The 23,890-nt window shown below is 46.1% G+C and overlaps 1 protein-coding gene across 1 annotated transcript; it reads right to left on the bottom strand.

Annotated features, from left to right (window-relative positions):
• Positions 1 to 5,106: 5,106 nt before the first annotated feature.
• Positions 5,107 to 22,682, bottom strand: ZNF235 (zinc finger protein 235). Its single transcript, XM_061388559.1, has 5 exons — positions 22,177 to 22,682; positions 20,000 to 20,065; positions 15,641 to 15,767; positions 14,713 to 14,805; positions 5,107 to 7,950 (listed from the first exon to the last, which is right to left on the bottom strand). The coding sequence occupies exons 2-5, from the start codon at positions 20,012 to 20,014 to the stop codon at positions 5,984 to 5,986; spliced, it is 2,202 nt and encodes a 733-aa protein (XP_061244543.1). The 5' UTR covers positions 20,015 to 20,065; positions 22,177 to 22,682; the 3' UTR covers positions 5,107 to 5,983.
• Positions 22,683 to 23,890: the final 1,208 nt, after the last annotated feature.

Raw genomic sequence — 23,890 nt, forward strand, 5'->3', positions numbered from 1 at the left:
CGTTTACATGTATGTCTATCCCAGTAAGCAGTGTATCCCTTAAGTGTTTTCCAGCTACATCATGACAGCTCGTGAGATGCTTCCCAGATAACTTGTTCTGGCAATTGCTCAGTCTCCAAACTCAGAAATTATTTTTTTTTAATCCCAAGAGTGTTGGTGTTATTACTCTAATAGCCCTATTCTCACCAGAACAGCAATGTTCTTTAAGTGGAAGACAAAAATTAGAGTTGGAGCTAGTATGCTTAGAATTCATTTCAGTCACAGCCTATCTGAACCACACACTATAGACAGCTTCATCCCCCACGTATTCCTAACCCAAATTCCTAGCTCTTGCTTGCGTCTTCTGTAACAAACAACTGGAGAAAAGAAACTCAGTGTTCCCCGGTGCTAGAGGCTGACTTGAGACACAGCTCTGGACAGTGGGACACAAACAGAAGCCCACTCCCTTTTCTAGACACAGGAGCAAATACCTTGAATGTCAAAGAAGAGAAGAAGTGACCAAGGAGAGTGAAAAAGCTGAGAGCAATGGGTTTTAGGTCCTTGTGCTCTCAGTTATTAAAGTGGGAGCAAAGAGGGAATAAGCTGGGGAAATAAGAGTTGGTGATTGCAGAGTGGAGCACTTGAACTTGAGAGGAAAGAGGGGTTTCAGGTGACTGGCAGTGAGGTGTTACCGTGGAGGCAGGGGCGGAGACACTGTGGAAGACAAGACGCCTGGACGCAGAGAGTGGAGGGACTGAGGGTTTGGGAAGTGGGTGTGTTAATCTTCAAATAGTGTGGCTGGAGGAGTGAAACTGGTTCTGGAGATAAAACCTTCGAGGAATAAGGAAGAATGAACAGATTGGTAGGTGGCTCTATGGAGAAGGCATGGTGGATAGTTTGACATGAAGATTAATGCTGGAGGGGTGGGAACTGGAATTTCAGAAGACAGTTTGGAAGGAGAAATGAATAAGACACCCACCCCATGTCCAAACCTAGTGGGACAAGGACTGTGAGAGAGAACACAGGAGACCACTTGAAAGAGAGAAAGAGGAGCGTCATTGGGGGGCGGGGGATAACTTCACTGAAATTTCAGAATATTTATTAAGAATGCCTCATTTATAGGCAGAAATATATAGTATAAATAATATTACATATTAATTATTAGTATACATTAATATGGGCTTCCTGGGTAACTCAGCTGGTAAAGAATCCGCCTGCAATGCAGGAGACCCTGGTTTGATTTCTGGGTCAGGAAGTTCCCTTGGAGAAGGGATAGGTTACCCACTCCAGTATTCATGGGCTTCCCTGGTGGCTCTGATGGTAACAAATCCGCTTGCAATGTGGGAGACCTGGGTTCAATCCCTGGGTCAGGAAGATCCCCTGGAGGAGGGCATGGCAACCCACTCCAGTGTTCTTGACTGGAGAATCCCATGAACAGAGAGGAGCCTGGCGGGCTATAGTCCACAGGGTCTCAAAGAGTTGGACACAACTGAGCGACTAAGCACAGCACACACATTAATATACATATTATTAGTATACACGAATATACATATATCTATAAATTCATATATCATAACTAGTAAATTGTCCAAGTCTTAAAGCAACCATATTAACTACAGAGCTCTGCTATAAACTTTCTGACCCTAAATGTCTATACCCACTAGCTCTTTCTATATTATATAATTCCTGGCATATTTTTGATATAAAGAAAAATATAAGAATGAAACAAATATTCCTTTATAAGCCATCCAGCTTTTGTTGCTGTTCAGTCACTAAATTGTGTCCAACTCTTTGCAACCCCATGGACTGCAGCATGCTAGGCTCCCCTGTCCTTTGCTGTCTCCAGAGTTTGCTCAGGTTCAGGAGTATTGAGTCAGTGATGCTCTCTAACCATCTCATCCTCTGCCACCCTCTTCTCCTTTTGCCTTCAGTCTTTCCCAGCATCAGGGTCTTTTCCAGCTTTTGTAAACCCACCCAGTTTCTACCATGTATTATAGTCTCTCCATTCGTATGGTCTACCTACGCAAAGGAATACAACGCAGTCATTAAAGATGAATTTCATGAAGAATATGGAACGCTGAAAAGCATTTACTGGGTAATTCCAAGGAGGTAAATAGCCCACTTTAAATATCTGAAGAGGGACTTCCCTGGTGGTCCAGTGGTTAAGAATCTGCCTTGCCACACAAGCAGGCGTGTTTTTTTGCAGTGACATTGTTTAGGAACTCTAAAGGTACTTGCTGCGTTTGGAAAGTGAAAGTTGCTCAGTCGTGTCTGACTCTTTGCGACCCTATGGACTATACAGTCCATGGAATTCTCCAGGACAGAATACTGGAGTGGGTAGCCTTTCCCTTCTCCAGAGGATCTTCCCAACCCAGGGGTCGAACCCAGGTCTCCCGCATTGCGGGAGGATTCTTTACCAGCTGAACCACAAGGGAAGCCCAAGAATACTGGAGCGGTTAGCCTACCCCTTCTCCAGCAGAGCTGCATTTTGGAGAACTGAACAAATGAGTAAACAGACCGATGACTGGGAGCCAATTTCTGACTATTGGAGAACGAAGTCAATATGGAATAGGGAAAGACTGGAAGACTTACTTGAAATGAAAGGTGTCAGCATTTACACACATATACACGAAGGACTGCTACCCCAGTAACAATGAGAACAGTGAGTGGTTTCTCCACTCCACAGGACTCAGGGCTCTGTAGTCTGTGGCTCCAGCACACAGTAAGATAAACCCAGGATCCTGCTGTGCCAGTAAGCAAGGATTCATACTGAGGGAGAGCCATGGGGGAGAGGGGAAAGCTCTTCTAACGGCAGAGCACCAACTCCTAAATATAAAAGGGATGAGGGAGTAAGAAAGTCATCCTTTTGCCATCATTATAAGTGATAATTGATTCCAAGAATATTCATGAATGCAAAGACTAGCAGGTGAAGGTTATGATGAGGTAGTTGTTACACAGTCCCCAAGACGTCCCCACAGATTAGTTATTAATTTCAAAGGCAAATAGCAATTTCACAGCTGGAGAAATCTAGTAGTTATCAGTGTATCCAAGTGACCGAATTCACCATCATTAATGTAACAGATACATTGTGTTTCCTGTCCTACCACACTGGGAACTATGCATCATTCATAACACTCACGTGACAAATGTTTAACGTGAATCTAATTATGAGGAGTCAAAGCCCCAGTTAGGAACATCTACAAAATAACTAGCCTGTGCTCTTCAAAAAGACGAGTTTCATGGAAGGCAAAGGCAGGCTGTGGAATGGATCCAGATTTAAAGCCTAAAGAACATGACAATCAAATGCAGATTATGACACAAGATTACATCCAGAAATAGGGGGAAAATGTTATACATACATATATATATGTGTGTGTGTGTGTGTATATATAGGGGTAACTGTGGAATTTGAATGAACTGTTTATTAGAAAGTGTTGTAGCAATGTATGATAGTCTTACTATGTTTGGTAATTCTTTGACATTCCTCACCTCAGGTGGGGTCCATATCCCCTCCCCTTGATCCTGGCAGGCTTTTGTGACTATTTCTACAGACTGGCTGACAGTGTTACTTCCACGGTCAGATCAGCAAAGGCCATAGCGTGTCTGCTGGTTTTTCTCAGCAGACTCAGCCCCTTGTCCAGTCCAGTTACTGTGATGCGGTCATGCTGGAGGCCATGCCGATTTGTAAAGACAGGCCAAGGCTCCCTGGGTTCTCAGTTCAGCTATTAGATAAATAGGCTTGCTTGTAATCACATTACTCAAAAAGTATATATGAGATTTCTATTTTTCTTCTTTCTGAGTGTTTAGAATGAACTAAAATGCTCTAAAACACTTTAATTTCAAAAAATTAAAAATTTACAATAATGCCCTTAGGTATCTGTGATGTATCTTTATTGTGACATATATGTATATGATCTAGTTACCTTTAAAAGGAGGGCATTATGTGAAACATTTCATACAGAATTCTTTGCCTCTGCCCACTTTCCTCAGGATATTCTGCATACCTACTAATGTCAGTAACTGTGAATCTACCTTTTCCTGTTTGATGCTGTATCATATTCCACCGAAGGGATAAGCCACAGATTGTTCTGTCAGATCCAGCTGATGAATGCAGCGTGTGCTGCTACCAGTGATGCTAACGGTGAACACCCTTCTGTGTACATCCATGACACAGGCTTACATGCTGTGAGATAAAGCGCTTAAGGGATTTTCATTCAGTAACTTTGCTGTCCCAGCTTTACTGCTTTGGTAAAATGGGTAATGGTCACTGTAAAATAATTTTTCAAAAAGGTAAAGAAAATCCATCCCAACCTCTGCTGGAGTAAACCAGGTAGCATATTAATCAGTACCGCTCCACCTGTCATCTCAGTGCCCATGATCACACGGTTGGGTACACCTCCGTGCCCTTGATCACATCATTAGGTATATACATCCTTTAATGACCTAGACTACACCAGGAACTCTCACCTCGTTTTCTCATGAACATCTTTTTTCCTGTCATCACAACCTGTAACATATTTTCCATGGCTGTGTATTATTAGAATATATTTATGTAAGTATTTTGTTCCCCCCCACCCCTTTTTAAATCAGTATAAGCATCTTTATGTACAATTTTCCTTGCATGCTCAGTCGCACCCGACTCTGTGACCCCATCTCCTCTGTCCCTGGAATTTCCCAGGCAAGAGTACTGGAGTGGGTTGCCATTTCCTTCTCCAGGGGATCTTCCTGACTCAGGGATTGAACCTGCATCTCCTGTGTCGGCAGGTGGATTCTTGACCACCAGGCCACTAGGGAGGCCCCTTGAACGAGTGAGACGATCTTCCTCTGTGTAAGCAAAACCCCTACTGCTAGGACTTGCCAGGTCAGAGTATTTTGATATATATTAACCAGTGAATGTTCACTAAGACGTTCAATCCTTGAACGCTTAATGCTGTGTACATGAAATCTCACAATCCAAAAGCATTCTTGTTTACCCCACCCCATTTTTAGGGAAGGAACAACTGGGTGGAATGTGACCAACAATATCCTTGGTTTCTGCCAAACCCACTGCCTGAAGAAGTGTGGATGAAGGGTCATGCATAGAAAAGACACTGTGACCAGGACCTGAATGGAAACCGTACAAAGAAATCAATTATTAACAATTCAAGTTTACTAAGAAACTTTTTGTCACTAGTAACTACTTTTAACACTTTCAGTTACAGTAACACCCTACCGTAACAAGTTAGGGTACAAAATTTCCCATCATATAAATTGTAATATGTTATTAGACTAATAAAAAGTCTTTTTCAGTGTATAAAATACAAGCTAATGATACTCAATATTACACTGGTCACAATGGGTAATTCCATACATATGACTGAAGCTGGATGGAGGCTGGTGGCCATTCACAAGCCTTGTCCAAATCTATAGTGTTGGGGGTGGCAGTATTAATGTGATTCTGTCAATGAATGTTTCCTGAAATTAATTTTATTAAGGCGACTTGCAGGATTCCTCTTGAGTATGTTGTTACAATTTAGGGAACGGACTAGAATTTTCAAATATCTGTCCTGATTAGAGGGTTTTTCTCCACTTGGTTCAGTAATCGCCGGGGACCTATTAGAAGCCACACACAGCTCTACACGGTAGAGCCGGAGTGGCGACCAACAGCCCACCCTGTGCGCAGGGCACCCTGCAGTTGGCATTGACCGTCTGCACTATACTTCTGTTAGTTCAAGTCCTGCCCAGAAAACCTTCTCTCCCAGGAAAAGGGCAATGATTCTTCTCGAGTCACATCTTGAGAGGGCCCTCAGGGTTCTGGTGTAACTACTGACCATATTTATAGAATACAAAGAGGTCACCTCCCGGCTGAAACTTGCAAACACTGCCTTTCTACAACTTCTTTCCCATGAAGATGCCTCGGAGCTTCCGAGGCCCACAGGAACCTCCCATGACCCCTGGGACAGGACTTTTCCAACAGAGGTGAAGAGGTGGGTTCTCACTGAGGCCGGTTCCACACCCCCAACCCCTATAGATTCCCTCCTGCGTGGACCCTCTGGTGGTAAACAAGATGTGATCTCTGGCTGAAGCCCTTACAACATATGTCACATATGTAGGGCCTCTCCCCCGTGTGGACCCTCTGGTGGGTGTGGAAGTGCGAGGCCTGGCTGAAGCCCTTGCCACACTGCTGGCACGTGTAGGGTTTCTCTCCCGTGTGCACCCGCTGGTGGGCGCTGAGCCCCGCGCTCCAGCTGAACTCCTTCCCGCACTCCTCGCACTTGAAGGGCTTCTCGCCCGTGTGAATTATCTGATGGACCTGAAGGTTCGACCTCTGGCTGAAGGCCTTGCCGCAGGTACCGCACTTAAAGGGCTTCTCCCCGGTGTGGACTCTCTGATGCGCCTGCAGGTGCGAGGCCTGGCTGAACCGCTTCTGGCACGCGGCGCACTTGAACGGCTTCTCCCCGGTGTGGACGCTCTGGTGGGCCTGGAGGTTGGAGGCCTGGCTGAAGCCCTTGCCGCACTCCTCGCACTTGTAGGGCTTCTCGCCCGTGTGCACGCGCTGGTGGTTGTGGAGGTTCAGGCTCCAGTTGAAGCGCTTGCCGCACACCTCGCACTTGTAGGGCTTCTCCCCGGTGTGCACGCGCTGGTGGGCCTGGAAGTAGGAGCTCTGGCTGAAGCCCTTCCCGCACTCGCTGCAGCGGAAGGGCTTCTCGCCCGTGTGCACCCGCTGGTGGCTCTGGAAGCTGGAGGCGGAGCTGAAGCCCTTGCCGCACTCCTGGCACTTGTAGGGCTTCTCGCCCGTGTGCACGCGCCGGTGACTGTGCAGGTTGAAGCTCAGGCTGAAGCGCTTGCCGCACTCCTCGCACTTGTAGGGCTTCTCCTCCGTGTGCACCCGCTGGTGCGTGTGAAGATTGGAGCTGCAGCTGAAGCGCTTCCCGCAGTCCGCGCACCTGTAGGGCTTCTCGCCGGTGTGGATCCGCTCGTGCGCCTGCAGGTGGGACCTCTGCGTGAAGCCCTTGCCGCACGCCTCGCACTTGTAGGGCTTCTCGCCGGTGTGGACCCTGCAGTGGATGTTGAGGTCGGTGCTCCGGCTGAAGCCCTTGCCGCAGCTCTCGCAGCGGTAGGGCTTCTCCCCGGTGTGGATGGGCAGGTGGGCGTACAGGTGCGAGGTCTGGTTGAAGCTCTTCCCGCACTCGTGGCATGAGTAGGGCTTCTCCCCGGTGTGGACGCGCTGGTGGGTCTGCAGGTTGGAGCTCTGGCTGAAGCCCTTCCCGCACTCACGGCACCAGTAGCGCTTCGTCCCCGGGGGGGCTCCCGGCGGAGTGGGGCGTGCTGAGCCGTGAGCTGGGTCCTTCTTGGGCGTCCTGTGGGTTGGGGACTTCCCGCCCAAGTGTAGCCGCTGATGAAGCTCCAGGCTGGTGCGGTCACCGAGTCCTCTCTCACCCTCATTGCACGGGTAGGCTTTCGGTCCAGCCTCAACGATGCTTCGCTGGGCTAGTGGTGATGCCTTGAGGAGGTCTTTGCCACACTCTCTCGTGCCCTGAGCCTTCTCTCTTTGGGGCACTGTGTGGTCATCATGGTGGGGGGAGATACGTGGGAAAAAGTCAACACATGGAGCAAACATACAGATCTTGTTCTTCATGGAAGTCAGCTGACAACCCCTCTGGTAATTCTGTGTCTCGCTCAGACAGAGTTTACTCCAGGAATTCGGAGCTCTCCCAGTTGGAAATTCTTGATTTTCAATAATATCAGAATGATCCTCTATAAGAGTCACGAAACAGCTGCCTTCCATGGAAGCCTGAGCGGACACTCCTGCAGGGGAATTATGTTGTTTGGGGGACTGAGAACTCTTCTCTTGAGTATTTATCACAGAGTCTTGGCTTTTAGTTGATTTGCTCACAACGTGTCTCCTGATTTGCCAGCATGAAAGCTCTACCCGTGAAAGGCACCTCACTCCTGTGTCCTGAACAGTTGCCATCTCATGATTCCCGCCTCCTGAAAGGGAAAGAATAAGGAATTAAGGAAGGAGAGCATGGCATCACCAAGATGGTGGGCCGGGCAGCACCAAGCCGTTGCTCCCGCCATGGAAACATTCAGTAAGCGACTAGGGAAAATGCCTTCATCAGAGTTCCGAAAAACAAAGGCCTACAGAAACCAAGAGAACATCAATGAAGAAAAAGCCACATTTAAAAAAGTATGGCAGGGGAGTAGAAAAAACTTAAATAATTTTTAAAAAGTGCTGTTTGGGATCAGTTGAGAGTGAGATGTGCCCATATCCTTGGTGGATGCAGACAAGGAAGAGACGGAGGGTCTGGACTGAAAAACAGCCGCTAGAAGCCAAGACAGACACGGAAGCGTGACACCAACACACGTGATTTACCCAAAAGAATGAGAAGAGGACAAAGATGAATAAAACAGAGGAGAACCCGCCCCCAACAAGTGATTGTTAATATACTGTTTCAGTAACCATATTGTGTGGACGCAGACTCCCCTATAATCTCTACCGGCATTCACGCAGAAGGAAGCAAGAGGCATACAGATTGGGAAGGAAAGCGAAGAATATATTTGCAAAGGTTATGAATCTACATAAAGAAAAGTCTTTAGGAATATACAAAAATGCGTTTAGAATAGGTGAATAGAGGAATGTCACAAGCTACAAGATGGTACAAAAATCTGGGGCACTCTTTCTGCTCCCTTCTGAGGTCTGTGTCAGAAGTTTTCTCTGTTTTCACTTTAAACTTTTGCTGCACAAGAAAATAAAATTATACAAAAATATATTCAGATGTAATAGAAGTAATTGGAAAGTGGAATTAACTCCATTTATATAGCATCAAAAAAAACCACTTCTGAAAAAGCGACATACAATTCCTATACACTATATGCTATAGGTGAGTGGTGATTTGTAACAGGTGTTTCATTGTCTTCCGTGGTTCCTGGCTCACGGCTCCTAAGGGGAAAGAAAATGGGAGTGTCTTTTGTTCCAATACTTGGTTTTTTACTTTGTTCTAATATTTTGGTCTCTGTTCCTGAAATGGCTTCAGAGCTCTAAGGGTGAAATGGGTGTCTTATTATTCATAACAAGCCCGGGATGCTTCATGAATTGATGATTAAGTCCATTTAGATCTTCACATTTACTCCGTTGAATTCTGTCTCGTATCAGATCAGTAGCAGCAACAAGATCCCCAAGCAGAACTTCTGAGGGTGTTCTGGGTCAAGAAGAAACACAAGCACGGCGTCGGGAGAGCCATTCTGAGTTCACTGTCTTTCTCGCCATTTCTGGGGACTGGTGGTACATGTTGCAAGTGTTCCTGAAATTGTGTGTCCTGGCATGAAATGTTATAAACATTGTCTGTCATCAAAACTGAGGTTGAGACAGAAAGGACTGCACCCGAGTCTCAGGGAAGCGCCCTTGCTGACCTTTACACGAAGGCAGCAGCAGCATCTATTCAGTGTGGTGTGTGTGGATGAAGTGCACTCTGCTTTTGTACAGAGCGACCCCTCAATGCCAGACTTCTGTCACCCTGACATCCTTGTCACCTGGCAACACCCAGCTCCTGAATCAGACTGAGACATGCGAACAATGGCTGTAAATTCAAGGGATAGTCAGGGCTCCAGGAAAAACCCCAGGTGGCTGCTTGATCTTTCCAGCTCCCTGGAAAACCCCACTGTTGGTGTCTGCATTCCTTCACTCACCACAGTGCGTTTAAGAAAAACCTCTAAGTCAAAACTCTCTGTACAGCCTGGTGACTACAGTTATAATACTGTACTGCATATTTGAAAGTCGCTGAGAGGAGACCTTAAGATAGGAGACCATAAAAGTTTTCATCACAAGAAAAAAAAATTCCATGTGGTGATGGATGTTAACTAGACTCATTCTGTCATGTATACAAATGTTGATTCATTATGTTGTGCACCTGAAATTAATGTTAATTACCTCAATTTAAAAGAAAAAGTAAAACAGGCCTCTAGGGAGGACAAAAACTCTTTGTCCCTAGAGGCCTCAGACCTGCTCTTTGTGGATCCTCTGACTAGTCGGCAGCAGCAGAGATTCATTCAAGGGCCCCTCACTGTGGGTCACTAGGCAGGATGTCTTCCAGGTGGTAAAGCCTTTCCCGGCCACAAGACCAGAGCCCTCATGGCGGCAAAGAAACTGTTAGAGACTGAGTTTCCTGCTTGGGGTGCACCTTCCAGTCTCTAATGATACAGGCACCCACATCAACCGGGCAAATCACATGAAAACCCTACGAACTTTTTGGAAGGATTGCTGCCCTGTTGACCTCAATCATCAGGCAACGTTGAAAGAATTAATGGGAAAAACAAATTCAAGCAGAATTAAGTGTTAATTATGGGACAACAGAGGCTGGGGAGGATGCTCTGATGTTTTTTGTTTTTCCAGATTTATTTATTTATTTATTTATTTTTTGTTTGTTTTTCCAGATTTAGAGAGACCTTTTTCTCTTAGGTTACCTATGACTTAACAGCAATCTGGTAAAATATACTTTTGTTAGCAAAGATGAGACATCTACTTTAAAAAAAAAAATTTACTTATTTCTTTGGTTTCACCAGGTCTTCTTTGCAGCATATGAGCTCTTACTTGCAGCATGTGGGATCTAGTTCCCTGATCAGGGATTGAACTCGGGCCCCCTGCATGGACAGCAGAGTCTTAGCCGTTGGACATCTAGCCCTGAGACATCTATTTTTTATCCTTAACTGATCCTTCCAGAATTCAGGAAGTCTCAGTGACTATCCTTATTTTCCAGACAGTGTATCTGTTCACATAAATTCACTAAGAATCTGTTCTCCTGGTGACAGGACACAAATTGAAACACCATCATTTACCCAGGCTTGACTGGAATATCGTATTTGAGAGACGGGTGTAGATTTGGACGCGCCCACACAGCTTCAAGGAACTGCCTGGAGCAACTGAGCTGGTACCTGGCTTTCAGGCCTCCAGGAAAGCAATCTTAGAAAAGATTTAATGTGATCAGTCACCTTTCCTGCTGTGCTTATATAAACAATCAGGCCAAGTTTAACACAAACAAATGAGCTTTACTGCAATCATCTTTGGTTAAAGAAAAAAGGGTGGGGGAGTAACTATAAAGAAAAAAAAAAGGTTTTACCTCTGTGGCTATTAGATTCTACTCCTGCTAACTGTCTTGGAGCTTTTTTCACATATGTGTAAACTGGCCTGGATCCTGAATTTTTCTGGTTTCCTCAAATATCTAACTGATTCAAATTAACACTTCCAATTTTCTCCCCCCTTCTGATTTGGAATCAGGAAGAAGAAAAGCAGCCCTCATGCCCCTTCAGAAAGGGCCTCACCAAGTGTGCTTATCCACTGCCCCTTCGGGGAAACTAGAAGGTACGCTGGGGACCTCCCGACCACAGTGACACAGGCGAGAGGCAGCTGACACCAGGGTAGACAACTGCCTCAGCCCAACGTGCCGGATCCAGGCTTTAACTAAGCGTGAATCCTGTTCTTTACTCCCGCGTTGACCTGGGGAGATTATACCGTCACTTGCACCCCCCAGGCCACAGCTAAGGGGGTAATGCCTGGAATTTAGATTTTGTCCTAGCCTTATATAAAAGTTAACAGACCCCTGGTTTGAATGATAACAAACAGATAACGGTTCTTATAAATGAATCCACTAATGGGCCGTCTTCACAGAAGTGGTTTGTGCCCTGACAAGGCTCCTCTTTCTCTGGGGTGATTATGCTTCTCCTCGGGCCTGTGGATGCCTCAACGGTGGCACACAGCTGGGTAATGCTGGTCAGTTACATAACCATGCCCCCTACCTGCTCTAGAAAGGGCCTACCGGGAGGCTTTTCCTGATTCAGGATCCGCTTCCTTTGGCAGGGCCCTACTTCCCTGATTAAGAGTAGATGTAAGTGAGGCTGTGATTAGAAACCTTAATTCTTGAAGAGACTGCAGATTCCGTTGCTATGACACTAGCTGCCTAAAGAAATATGTGGACCTTCTGGTTGAGGTTGCTGCTAATAGGATTGTTGTTTAGTTGCTTAATCATGTCCGACTCTTTGTGACCCCATGGACTGCAGCCCGCTAGGCTCCTCTGTCCATGGGATTTCCCAGGCAAGAATACTGGAGTGGGTTGCCATTTCCTCTTCCAGGGGATCGTCCCAACCCAAGAATTGAACCCGCATCTCCTGCTTAGCAGGCAGATTCTTTACCACTGAGCCACCTGAGAAGCCTGCCTGACAGGATGGCCCTCGATTATCTTCCCGCTGAGAGAGGTGGTATCTGTGTTGTGGCCAGCACCACTTGCTGCACCTGGGTGAACACTTTCAGAGAAGCTGAGGCGCAGGTACAGAAGATCACTGAGGAGGCCACCCGGCTTAAGATGGCTCCATGCTATGCGCAGAAAATCCTAAAAACGCTACCAGAAAACTACTAGAGTTCGTCAATGAATTCAGCAAAGCTGCAGGAGACAAAATTAATACAACAAATCTTTTGCATTCCTACTACACTAACAACAAAAGATTGGAAACAGAAATTAAGGGGAAAATCCCATTTACCACTGCATCAGAGGAAAAAGATCTGTACTCTGAAAACTGTAAGACATTGATGAAAGAAATCAAACAGAAGACATGATGATGGAAATTCTCTGCTGGAGTTAAAAAAAAAAAAAAGATGGGTGTTAAAACTGAACTCATTTTTATCATGTATACCCTCAGGTTGGTGCTTTTGTATATGATTATCTTAATCACATTCACACGTTTAGAATTAACTGATTTTCTGTATGAGATTCTTCCACTTCTGCAGTAGATGCTGCACTTGCCAGGAGATGGCAAACAGGCAGCTTAGGGGTCCACGGAAACGCTAACAGGGACTACAGTTTTCAGAGTACAGATCTTTTTCCTCCTCAATCATCACCCATGGGAATGAACCCAGGCCCTTGGCAGTGAAAGCACGCAGGCCTCACTACTGGTCCACGGGGAATTCACAAGGTGGTGCTTATAATACTAAAGACAAATTAAGAGTAATACCAAATTATGCAAATTAAACTTAGAATGGCAGAAGGTTCATTTCTGTAACTTCTTCTCTGTTCCTACACAGAGCCGCCTCATCGACCCAGCTGCAAGATCTGTGACTTCTATAAATGTTACATTTGAAATGTAGAAAACGTCACTGAGGCCATGTGATTGTTTAAGTACCGGAGAGGGGCAGAGAGGGTGAGGTGACTGCCTGCCTGGCTGGGAATATGGACTCCACACAGGAAAAAACTGCTAAAACCAGTAAGTGAATTCAGCAAAGCAGCAGGGTATAATGTTAACATACAAAGATTCGGTTGCATTTCTAGCCACTGTAGAAAACAGTAGGGAGGTTTCTCAGAAAACTGAAAATGGAATTACCATGTGTGTCAGCAATCCCACTCCTGGGCATATATTCAGCCAAAACGAAAATTCAAAAAGATACAGGCACCCCTATATTCACAGCAGCACACAGCCATCGACAGATGAACGGATGAAGGAGATGCGGGGTGAGCACGTACACAGAATAGAATACTGCTCAGCCGTAAACAGAACGAAGTAATGCCACTTGCAGCAACGTGGCTGCAACGAGATTATCACACTAAGTGAAGTAAGAGAAAGACAAATACCACACGATGTCATTTATGTGTGACATCTGAAATCCGACACAAATGCACTTATCTATGAACCAGAAACATGGACATAGAGAACAGAGTGGCGGCTGTGAAGGGACATGGGGGGACGGAGGGATGAACTGAGAGTCCAGGGTCAGGAGATAAAGCTTTTATATACAGCATGGATAAACAAGGTCCTACTATATAGCACAGGGAACTGTATTTAATATCCTGTGATAAACCAAAATGGAAAAGAATTATGTAGAAAAGAATGTGTGCATGTATATCTCAATCACTTTGTTTACAACAGAAAATACAACATTATGACTCAACTATACTGCAATTAAAAAAAACCCAAATTAGCTGCATTTCTATCCTCAATGAACAATTTGAAAACAAAGAAAAAAATTCCATTTATAATAGCGTCAAAAAGAATAAAATACTTAGGAATGAACCAAGGAGGTGAAAGGCTTGTACACTGAAAGCTACAAAACGCTGGTCCACAGATGGGGAGATTTAATACTGCTTCGCCAGTGCTACCCAGAGGGATCTACAGATTCAATGCTATGCTTGTCAAAATCCCAACACAGAAATAGGAAAATTCATCTGAAAACTCATACAGAATCCAGGGACTCTGCTGGTGGTCCAGTGGTTAAGACTCTCTGCTTCCACTGCAGGAAGCTGGGGGTCCATCCCTGGTCAGGAAACTAAGACCCCACATGCTGCACAGCGCAGCCAAAAAAACAAACAAACATGAATTAAGAGTAAAAGGAGCAGCCAGGGAAGGCCGTGGGTGAGACACCTTCTGAGCAGAGGATGAGGGGTCGGAGGTCTGCGGGCTAGCAGCCTTCCGGCCAGAGGAAAAAGAGGAAACGATCCTCGTGTACAAACATAAACCTCGGATGTGAGAACAGAGGACATGGGAGGGGATGCAACAGGAGGGAAGTGCAGGATGGCACGGCTGGGCGAGGGGGCCCTTAAACACAGCGGCCTTTATTCCTAGTGGAGTGGGTGCTGGGGGCGGCGCGGGAGGACTGGAGCGCCAGACTGTGCGGTGACTGAGCTCTTCAAAGGGCCGCTCTGGCTTCTGCAGGGAAAAGACACAGATGCTCCAGACAGACGCCGGGGAACGGCCCGGCCGCGCTGTTCTCACCTGAACACCCTCCTCTCTGGGGCTGGATCTCTGTCATCCAGAACTCCTCTCTCTCCAACTCGGATATCATGTCTGGCTTGGAGGACTGGTGCCCTGAGAAAAAAAGCAGGGGGGAAAGTACTGAACAATTCTGGTTCCAATCCCATGATGAACATTTTTCATCAGACCCACTGTGAAAAATACATATAGTCTCCTTAGTGACTACCCCACACAAACTACTGAAATAAAAGCCAGAATGACCTGGCTCTCGTTGTGGTCATCACATCCTTTGTAGACTCCCACACTCCTTACTGTAAGCACTGCAGTTACCGCTACAATGTGCACCATTCTGGCCGAGGGGCTCTGATGTTGCTACTTTATTCTACATTATGGTAAGAATGCTAAAGCAATTTACTAATTTCATGATGCACCAATGGATCAGGACCCACAAGTTTACAAAAGATATAATAGGAAAGGGTTTTGTGTGTATTTTTTTTTTTGGCTGCAAGGCATGTAGGATCTTAGCTCCCCAACCAGGGATTGAACCCACACCCCTGCATTGGGAGGCGAATTCTTAACCACTGGACCACCTGGGGAAGTTTCAAGGAGAGAGTTAAATTTGGGATTTAAAAAAAGCAAGCTATAATATGAAATAAGGAGCCAGGTGCAGTCAAGCTCGACTGTTCACACAATTTATTTACAAAAGACTAATGTTTACCTTGGAACAAAGACTAGGAACATTTTGTCTCTGTTTTCCAAAGGGACTGGAAAACTGGTCTCTGAGGAGTCCCAAAGTCTTGAAGTAGTGGGCAGAGGGCCAGGGACGCTACTAAACATCCTAAAATGCTCAGGACAGTCTCCACGACAGATCACCTGGCCCCAAAAGTCAGTAGTGCCGACGTAGGGAACCCTACGGGGGTGATGCCAAGTCACAGGGCGCCATCCTCACCCACGGACAGCAGGTTCCGGAAGTTCTCCAGCATCACGTCTCGGTACAGCTTCCTCTGGGCCAAGTCCAGCAGCCCCAGCTCCTCCTCGGTGAAGGTCACAGCCACATCCTTGAAGGTCAATGCCTCCTACGACACCAAACACATGTAGCCTCAGTCCTACAACCAACTGCCTTTGAGGGAAGAGCAGCACGGAGACGGTGGAGGAGACACATGGGAAGCTGTTCCAGATTCTAAGTGACCTGAACCTCCTTTTAGGAGACAGTTTCCTCTTCCCCTTCCACAGTCACACCAGAGACGCAGGGAGTGGGAGGGGGATGGTGGAGGAAGGAATGAAAAAGAAAAATTCTAAAACCTTCCGTGCACGCAACACGGCGCCCTTTGTATGGTCGTGTCTCTAGAAATGTCGTCCTTCAATCATGGTATACATGCATTTTACAATTTGAAAGTGCCACGTTTTGTAAGAAATATTGAGTTCATTGGCTCCCAATAGTATTTAACAGTGCCCATCTCCTCCTCTGAGTGGGCAGTACCACAATTTTGTCAATGCCTGCCCATCTAACCAGCCTTCAGCACCTCGAGTGGAGGCAGGTATATAGTTCATTCTGTCTCAGGAGCGTGCCGTATCTATCAGTGCAGCAGCATTCAGTGCCAAGGTGGAGAACACAGGTTTTGGAGACTGAATGCTTCAGTTCACACTCTCTGGCTCCACTTCTAACTTTATGGTCTTGGACAAGTCACCTAACTTTTCAATCCCTCAATCTCCTCATCTGCACAAAAGAACATCAGGGACTTCCCCAGTGGTCCAGTGGCGAAGTCAGAACTCCCAATAGAGGGGGCTCAGGTTCAATCCCTGGTCAGGGAACTAGATTCCACATGCTGCAACTAAGATCCAATGCTGTCAAATAATTACTGTTTTAAAAAATAAAAAGGCGACTCACCATAGGGTACTTGAAGGGATTAAATGAGAATGTGCAAAAGATTTAGGATAGTACCTGACACGTGTCATTAAATAAATATTCAACAAATGTCAGCCACCACTATTCCTATTATCATTATTTGTGTCTGCCTGGTACTTCGCCCAAGTGAAAAATACATTTAATCATTCCAAATAAATGATACAAAAATTTAAGGATTTAAACCTATTGAAGATGCTGCACAAACAAACAATCATATTTTCATATAGACCTCAGCCAACCTGTCTGGTTATTTCCTTAGGTTAAGTTCCAAGAAGTGGCAACTGCCTATCAAAAAATATGCACCTCTAGGGACAAAGGTCCATCTAGTCAAGTCTATGGTTTTTCCAGTGGTCATGTATGGATGTGAAAGTTGGACTGTGAAGAAAGCTGAGTGCCGAAGAATTGATGCTTTTGAACTGTGGTGTTGGAGAAGACTCTTGAGAGTCCCTTGGACTGCAAGGAGATCCAACCAGTCCATTCTAAAGGAGATCAGTCCTGGGTGTTCTTTGGAAGGAATGATGCTAAAGCTGAAACTCCAATACTTTGGCCACCTCATGAGAAGAGTTGACTCATTGGAAAAGACCCTGATGCTGGGAGGGATTGGGGGCAGGAGGAGAAGGGGATGACAGAGGATGAGATGGCTGGATGGCATCACCGACTCGATGCACATGAGTTTGGGTGAACTCTGGGAGTTGGTGATGGACAGGGAGGCCTGGCGTGCTGTGATTCATGGGGTTGCAAAGAGTCGGACACGACTGAGCGACTGAACTGAGGGACTTCCCTGGTGGTCCAGTGGTTAAGAATCACCTGCCAAATGCAATACTCTAAAGCAGTTATCCTTCCAGTTAAAAAAAAAAAAGAATCCACCTGCCAAGGTAGGGGATAGTAGTTCCATCCCTGGTCCGAGAAGATCCCACATGCTTCTGGGCACTAAGCCCGTGCACCACAACCACTGAGCCCACGTGCCTAGAGCCCCTGCGCTGCAACGAGAGATGTCACCGCAGTGAGAAGCCCGTGCACCAAAACTAGAGTAGCCCTCGCTCTCCGCAGCTAGAGAAAGCCCGAACACAGCAAAGACCCAGTGAATAAAGTAACGTACCACAGGGCCGCAGAGAGTCAGACATGACTGAGCGATTGAGCACAGCACAAAATAAAACATTTTTTAAAAAAGAAAGAATCTGCCTGCCAATGCAGGGGACCCAGTTTCGATTCTTGTTCCAGGAAGATTCCACATGCTGCGGGGCAACTAAGCACTTGTACCATAACTACTAAGCCCGAGCTCCAGAGGCCATGCTCCACAAGAGAAGCCACAGCAGTGAGAAGCCCGATCACCGCCTGCAGGCAGCAACAAAAAAGACTCAGCAGAGCCACAGATAAACAAATGAGACTATTTCCCTAAAGGTTTCGCTCATCTCTGCACTTGCTCTGACTGGAGTCCTGAGCACTGATGTATTAAACAACTAGTTGGCACATCTGGCAAAGAAGAGGCAGGCACTTAGAAAAGGCAGGACGTGAGGGGAGTGTTATTTTTGGAGTCCTCCAGCCACCGGCCCTGCCAGGCGTCTACACGACTCGGCCTCAGGGCCCAGAATAGAGCAGTCTCTTCTCCTGGCTCTCTCCATTTACCCTCATCCAACTCCTGTGAAGATCTAGCCCAGGCAATGGAAACTCTGGTGTCAGCTGGGGACTGAGCAGATTTTAATAGGAAACTGAAAGCTCACAAATCTGTTAAAATGCAGCTGTATTTTAACTGTATCTTTATACAGCTAACTGTATTTTAGCTGTAATGCAGATACAAGGCATCTATGGTAAAGAACCCGCCTGCCAATGCAGGAGACTCGGGTTCAATCCCTGGGTCGGGAAGATCTCCTGGAGAAGAAAATGGCAACCCACTCCAGTATTCTTGCCTGGAAAAATTCATGGACAGAGGAGCCTGGGGGCCTATAGCCCATGGGGTCACAAAGAGTCAGACACGACTAAGCACACACACATATCCTTACACAGTTGCTCCATAGAGTAAATGTCTGGTAAGTCCCTGATGCTACTAGACTCTCCAAACTCAAGTGTGTCCCTCTAAAATATATTTATACGGCAATGAATAAAACAGACACTTAACTATAATAGATACACGTGTAACTCAGAATTACAGAATCTAGTCTTTCTTGGAACTTCCTTGGTGGTTCAGTGGCTAAGACTCCACGCTCCCAATGCAGGGGGCCGGGGTTTGATCCCTGGTCAGGGAATTAGATCCCACATGCTGCAACTAAGACCCAGCACAGCCAAATAAATAAATAAATTACTCAAAGGAAAAAAAAAAAACCTCTAGTTCTTTTTGTCTGAAAACAAAACTATTTTCTCTGAGTTCAATATCAGTTGGATTCTGTTACACTAAACCATATTTTAGACAATTTAGACACAAAACTTGAGGCTCCCCATGAGAAAAATGAGCTCTGAAAATTTTAGAAAGAAAATGGCAGAGCACTCAGAATTCCTGTTTGGGAAGAAAGGTTATATGAAGGAAAACTGTCACTGCGAACATTTTGAAATGGTAAAATTCATTGTTTTTTAGTTGCTAAGTCATGTCCAGCTCTTTGCAACCCCATGGACTGTTGCCCGCCAGGCTCCTCTGTCCACGGGATTCTCCAGGCAAGAATACTGGGGTGGGTTGCCGTTTCCTTCTCCAGGGGATCTTCCCGACCCAAGAATTGGACCCAAGTCTCCTGCCTTACATGTGGGTTCTTATCACTGAGTCACCAGGGAAGCCCTTTGAAATTCATTAACCACATAAATATGGAGAACAGGGAAAAATATTAGGTAAATTATGGAAAGTGATATGACCATTTAAGTTGCAGGTGCTATACAATCAAATTTTAAAAATCCCAAATGGTACTGAAACTATAATCACAAATCTATACACGTAAATACAAATGAAAAGGAATGCGGGAAGATGAAAACTGATTTGTAAACATGTTTATAATGTGGGAGCTATTTTTTATTTTTTAACAATATTAATTTTGGAGACATCTCTAGTGGTCCAGTGGTTAAGAATCTACCTTGCAATGCAAGGGACTCCAGTTTGATCCCTGGTGGGGGAACAAATCCCACATGTCGCGGTGCAATTAGTGAGGCCCATGGGTCACAAGTACTGAAGCCGGGAGCCATGACTAGAGACTGTCCTGCAATAAAACATCCCATGTGATGCAACTAAGACCTGATGCAGCCAAGTAAGTATTTTTTTTAAAAAATATTCTCACACCATTATTTGGAAATAAAAAGCAAGGGCCCGTCACACAGTTCCTCAGATGCCTTTGGTTCCCTCTTACCTTTCCTGAGCAGGAGAAAACCATGTCCAGTCTTTGTGAAATGAGATGTCATTTTAAGAAACAGGCATATCCGACTCACCTGGAGTTTGGTCATTTTTTTCTCCCTCTTCCTTCTGGGGAAAGGCCGAGTTCTGGGAAGGTAAAACTGGGGAAGGGAAAGAAAGCCACGGTGAGACAGCTGCCGGGATGGCTGGAGCACGTGGGGCTAAATGTACAGGAAGAGGGTCCCCTTTCTCTCGGCAATCGCAGTGACGACATAACCCCGTGAGAACGGAGCTAGATTCCAGCTCCCTGGGCCCCCCTTGGCCAGCTGCCTGAGTTCATGAACAATCCAGAAACAGCCCTACCCTAAGTGTTTCTTATAAGCTCCCAGGGTATTCCTGAGGCTGGCTATCAGAGGAAATGAGATGCAGACAGGCAGCACCAACAACTTAATGGGGCCAAAATATCTGGGATCCAATTCCGGCCTTTCTGCTTGTTTTCTACTTGTCACATAAACCTTGAGCGGGCTGTTAATCTCTCTGATCTCAGTCCAGTCTACTTGTATATAAATGGGCACAACAGCGCCCTAACTCCCTGTGGCCTGCAGCTTCCGACAAGAGGTCCTCTTAAGACTCATAAAACTTCCACAGAAGACGGATCTTAGGAAACACTGACTTCACAGATGATGGCTCCTGAGTTTCCCTCACTTTCAGAAAAAAGTCTAATTCGGACAAGTGGTCTCACAGGTGATTTGTGCTGTTGTTAATGAAGGTTAAATGGTCAAGGAATTTTCCTCCTTAATAAGCTTAACTACTTGCATGTGTTGTTAAGCTGGAGGCACTCAACTAAGTTTCTTCTAGAATATGCATGAAGGTAAACAATGACTAATAAAAACCTAAGACTAAGAAATCATGCTTCATTTAAATTAATGACACAGAGTTGTTACACAATACTAGGCATTTTAAAAAATTAAGGCCCGGCTAGGCTGCAGGCACTGTGCTAAGCTGTGAGCAGGATCACTCTGAAATGAAGCAGGACCCTGTGGTCCCTCCCCCGTATAGTGTCAGCCTGCCTTTTGTCTGTGGACAAACTTTAGCCAAAGAAGAAATTTAATCAGAGAAGTGAGAATATGCAGAAAAAAAGGGAAAAGAGTCCAAGGAGAACAAATGATTAATAGTTTGGTCATTAAGCACAGTCAAGGGCCTTTAGCTCCTTCTCAGCGGCTATAGGTAATATTCGGAGTTGTATCCTGTGAGCGAGCTGTCTTCTAGCTACTGGAACCTCCACCAGGTGGAAGAAGTTAACTACATGATGACCAGACTGTGGCCATGACATAAGCTGCCATCCCAAGAACTGGCCTCAATGAAATGGGAACCAACCAACCCTGGAAGTGAAGAGTAGCTGTACCTAAAACAACTAAGATGATGCTAGTCAGACCACTGAAGATCAATTTCCAGATGACTGTCACAGCTGACTGTGCTGTTACTGCAGGTCGTCCCCTCCTCCCTCTGTCTATAAAAGATCTTGCCCACTGACTGGGGGTGGGGGTACTCAGTCTTTGGACAGGTATTCCTCTCCTTGCCAGCATCCAAAATAAAGCAAACTTTCCTTTCCACCAATCTGGTCTCTTTACCGGCTTTTGAGAAACAACCAGCCAGACTCCGCTGTTATAATTTCTCTGTCTGGGATAAGCCACAGAGGAGTTTTCCCTGAATCCAGCTGAAAACAACTTTCCTTCCTAAACAAGTGTCCAGAAAGAGTCCAGGAATCCAGGACCAAACCCACGGTCAGTGACGAGGGAAAGGACAGCGGGGCTGCTGCTGGAGCTCCGACCCCATCTCCGCTCGCAGGAACTTCCCAAACAACAGGGCGCCTGAGTGTTTAGTGGACTTTATGGTAACATCCAACATCTTACCATACTCAGCCCTGTTCTTTTCAAATATAATCTCAATCCTCAGAAGACCACCACTACGAAAGAACTAACCCGAGGAAACAGGCAGAGAGATTACACAAGCCGCTCAATAATTTGCCCAAGAAAGCGACAGAGCTGGCCCCTGGTTCCCCGAGGAGGGCTGAGGGAGCAGAGCGCGGGAGACCCTCAAACTCGACGCAGGACGCGAGCCCGCCCCCAACTCGCGACTCCAGGGGAGCGCCGCGGCTCCCTGCCGCTCCCCGCCGATCGCCGAGGATTCCCTGCCCCAGGAGCGAGGACCGGGTCTCTGCTGGCCCCACGCAGAGGCCGGCAAGGATTGCAGGGACGCTGGGTTAACTCACCTCCCGGGAAGCAATCTCGGCCCCAACCTGGCCTTCCCAAAGCGGAAGTGCCTTGGGCTATACACAGTTCCCGGACTACACTTCCCAGAATCCCCACGAAGCGCCTCAGATTTCACGCAACTCCCGGACTACATTTCCTAGAATGAAGTTCACCCCTGCTTCCCACCAGCTGTCTTGGGTTTTGACTGGAGACGGTTCGGATTTAAAGTCGCAGGTGCTGAACCTGTCAAATTCCTTTCTGTTTTATTCAGTTATTAAAACTCATGAGAAAATAATGCTGTAAATGCGAATTTTAAAAAAATGCAGCCGTATAAGAGAGAAAAGCAAGGCTTGAGCTACCAAAATAAATTAAAAAACAATTTTTTTAAGGGAAGACAAAAGGTAGACTAAGAAATGGGAAATATAAAAGTAACTTAGGCTGGGCTGCCTAACACAGAACTTATGGAACACTGGATTTTTCACTTGCTTCGAATTCTGGCTCCCCAAATATCAGCAACAAAATTTGTTAATGAGACAGAAACGTAGTTTATTGCTTACCGCAGTAAGGAAGAACACCTCCACAGAGCTTCAGCACCTTGACGGTGTGCACAGAGCCCGGAAGCCAAGGTTGGAATTTACTGATAATTGGAAGTTTGATTTAAGGTGAGTTTTTCAATGCAGAAGAGGAATGGGATTGCTTGATGGTCAGGATGCTGTAGTCCAGGACTGGTGGGAGCAGCAACGATTTTTGTGAGGTGAGGAAACTACAGCTGAAATTGTTGACCCTCTCTTTAGATGAGATGGAAGAGTGGATGGGTGCTTGTGGAAGTTTCTCTAAAACTCAAGCCATTTACTTGGGCAAGAATCTTTTGGAATAATAATGGCATGACAACAAAACTTACTAGTTATGTACTCTTGCCTGGAAAATCCCTTGGACAGAGGAGCCTGGTAGGCTGCAGTCCATGGGGTCTTGAAGAGTCGGACACAACTGAGCAACTTCACTTTCACTTTTCACTTTCATGCATTGGAGAAGGAAATGGCAACCCACTCCAGTGTTCTTGCCTGGAGAATCCCAGGGACAGGGGAGCCTGGTAGGCTGCCGTCTATGGGGTCACACAGAATCGGACACGACTGAAGTGACTTAGTAGTAGTAGTAGTAGTTATGTTAATATAAACAGTAAATTGTAGGAGGGAAGGTAGGGGTCACCAACCAGCTGGGGGTTGGTATTGTTAGGGGAACCACTGACTGAAACCACCCACCCTGGCCAGACATCAGAGTAACCACTTGCACGAGTTACCAGGACTAGGAGGTCCTGGTAAAGAGTGTAGAACTAACAAGCTGCCACCAATCAGAAGACTTCGAGAAAGGTCAAAAGGAGAGAGAAGACTCCAGTCCACATGTCCTACCAACCTCCCAGAATCCTTCTGGTTGGAATCCATCTTGGTTGAGTAATGTGAGCACCACCAGGAAGGATCCTGAGTAGGAATGATTGGCCAGAGACAACCTGGAAACTAACCCAATTACTATAAAACCCGAGACTGAGAGCCACGTGGCAGAGCAGTCCTCCTGGGTTCCCTTAGCTGCCTGCTCTCCACCTGGGCGTCCCCTCCCAATAAAGTCTCTTGCTTTGTCAGCACGTGTGTCATCTTCACATCCTAATGAAAGCTGGATGTGCTGGCCAAGAGCCTGGCAATGCAACCAGGCTGCTGAGACTTACTCCTGGCTCTGCCATTT

The sequence above is a fragment of the Bos javanicus genome, chromosome 18 (genome assembly GCF_032452875.1).
Source record: "Bos javanicus breed banteng chromosome 18, ARS-OSU_banteng_1.0, whole genome shotgun sequence".
NCBI classification, from domain to species: Eukaryota; Metazoa; Chordata; class Mammalia; order Artiodactyla; family Bovidae; genus Bos; species Bos javanicus.

Excerpts from the sequence above, each read along its gene's own strand:
- ZNF235 (XM_061388559.1), bottom strand. Across the intron at positions 14,806-15,640 it reads CCGGAACCTGCTGTCCGTGG|GGCACCAGTCCTCCAAGCCA; the intron begins GTGAGGATGGCG and ends TTTTTTTCTCAG. Across the intron at positions 7,951-14,712 it reads CCAGAGAGGAGGGTGTTCAG|GAGGCGGGAATCATGAGATG; the intron begins GTGAGAACAGCG and ends TTTCCCTTTCAG.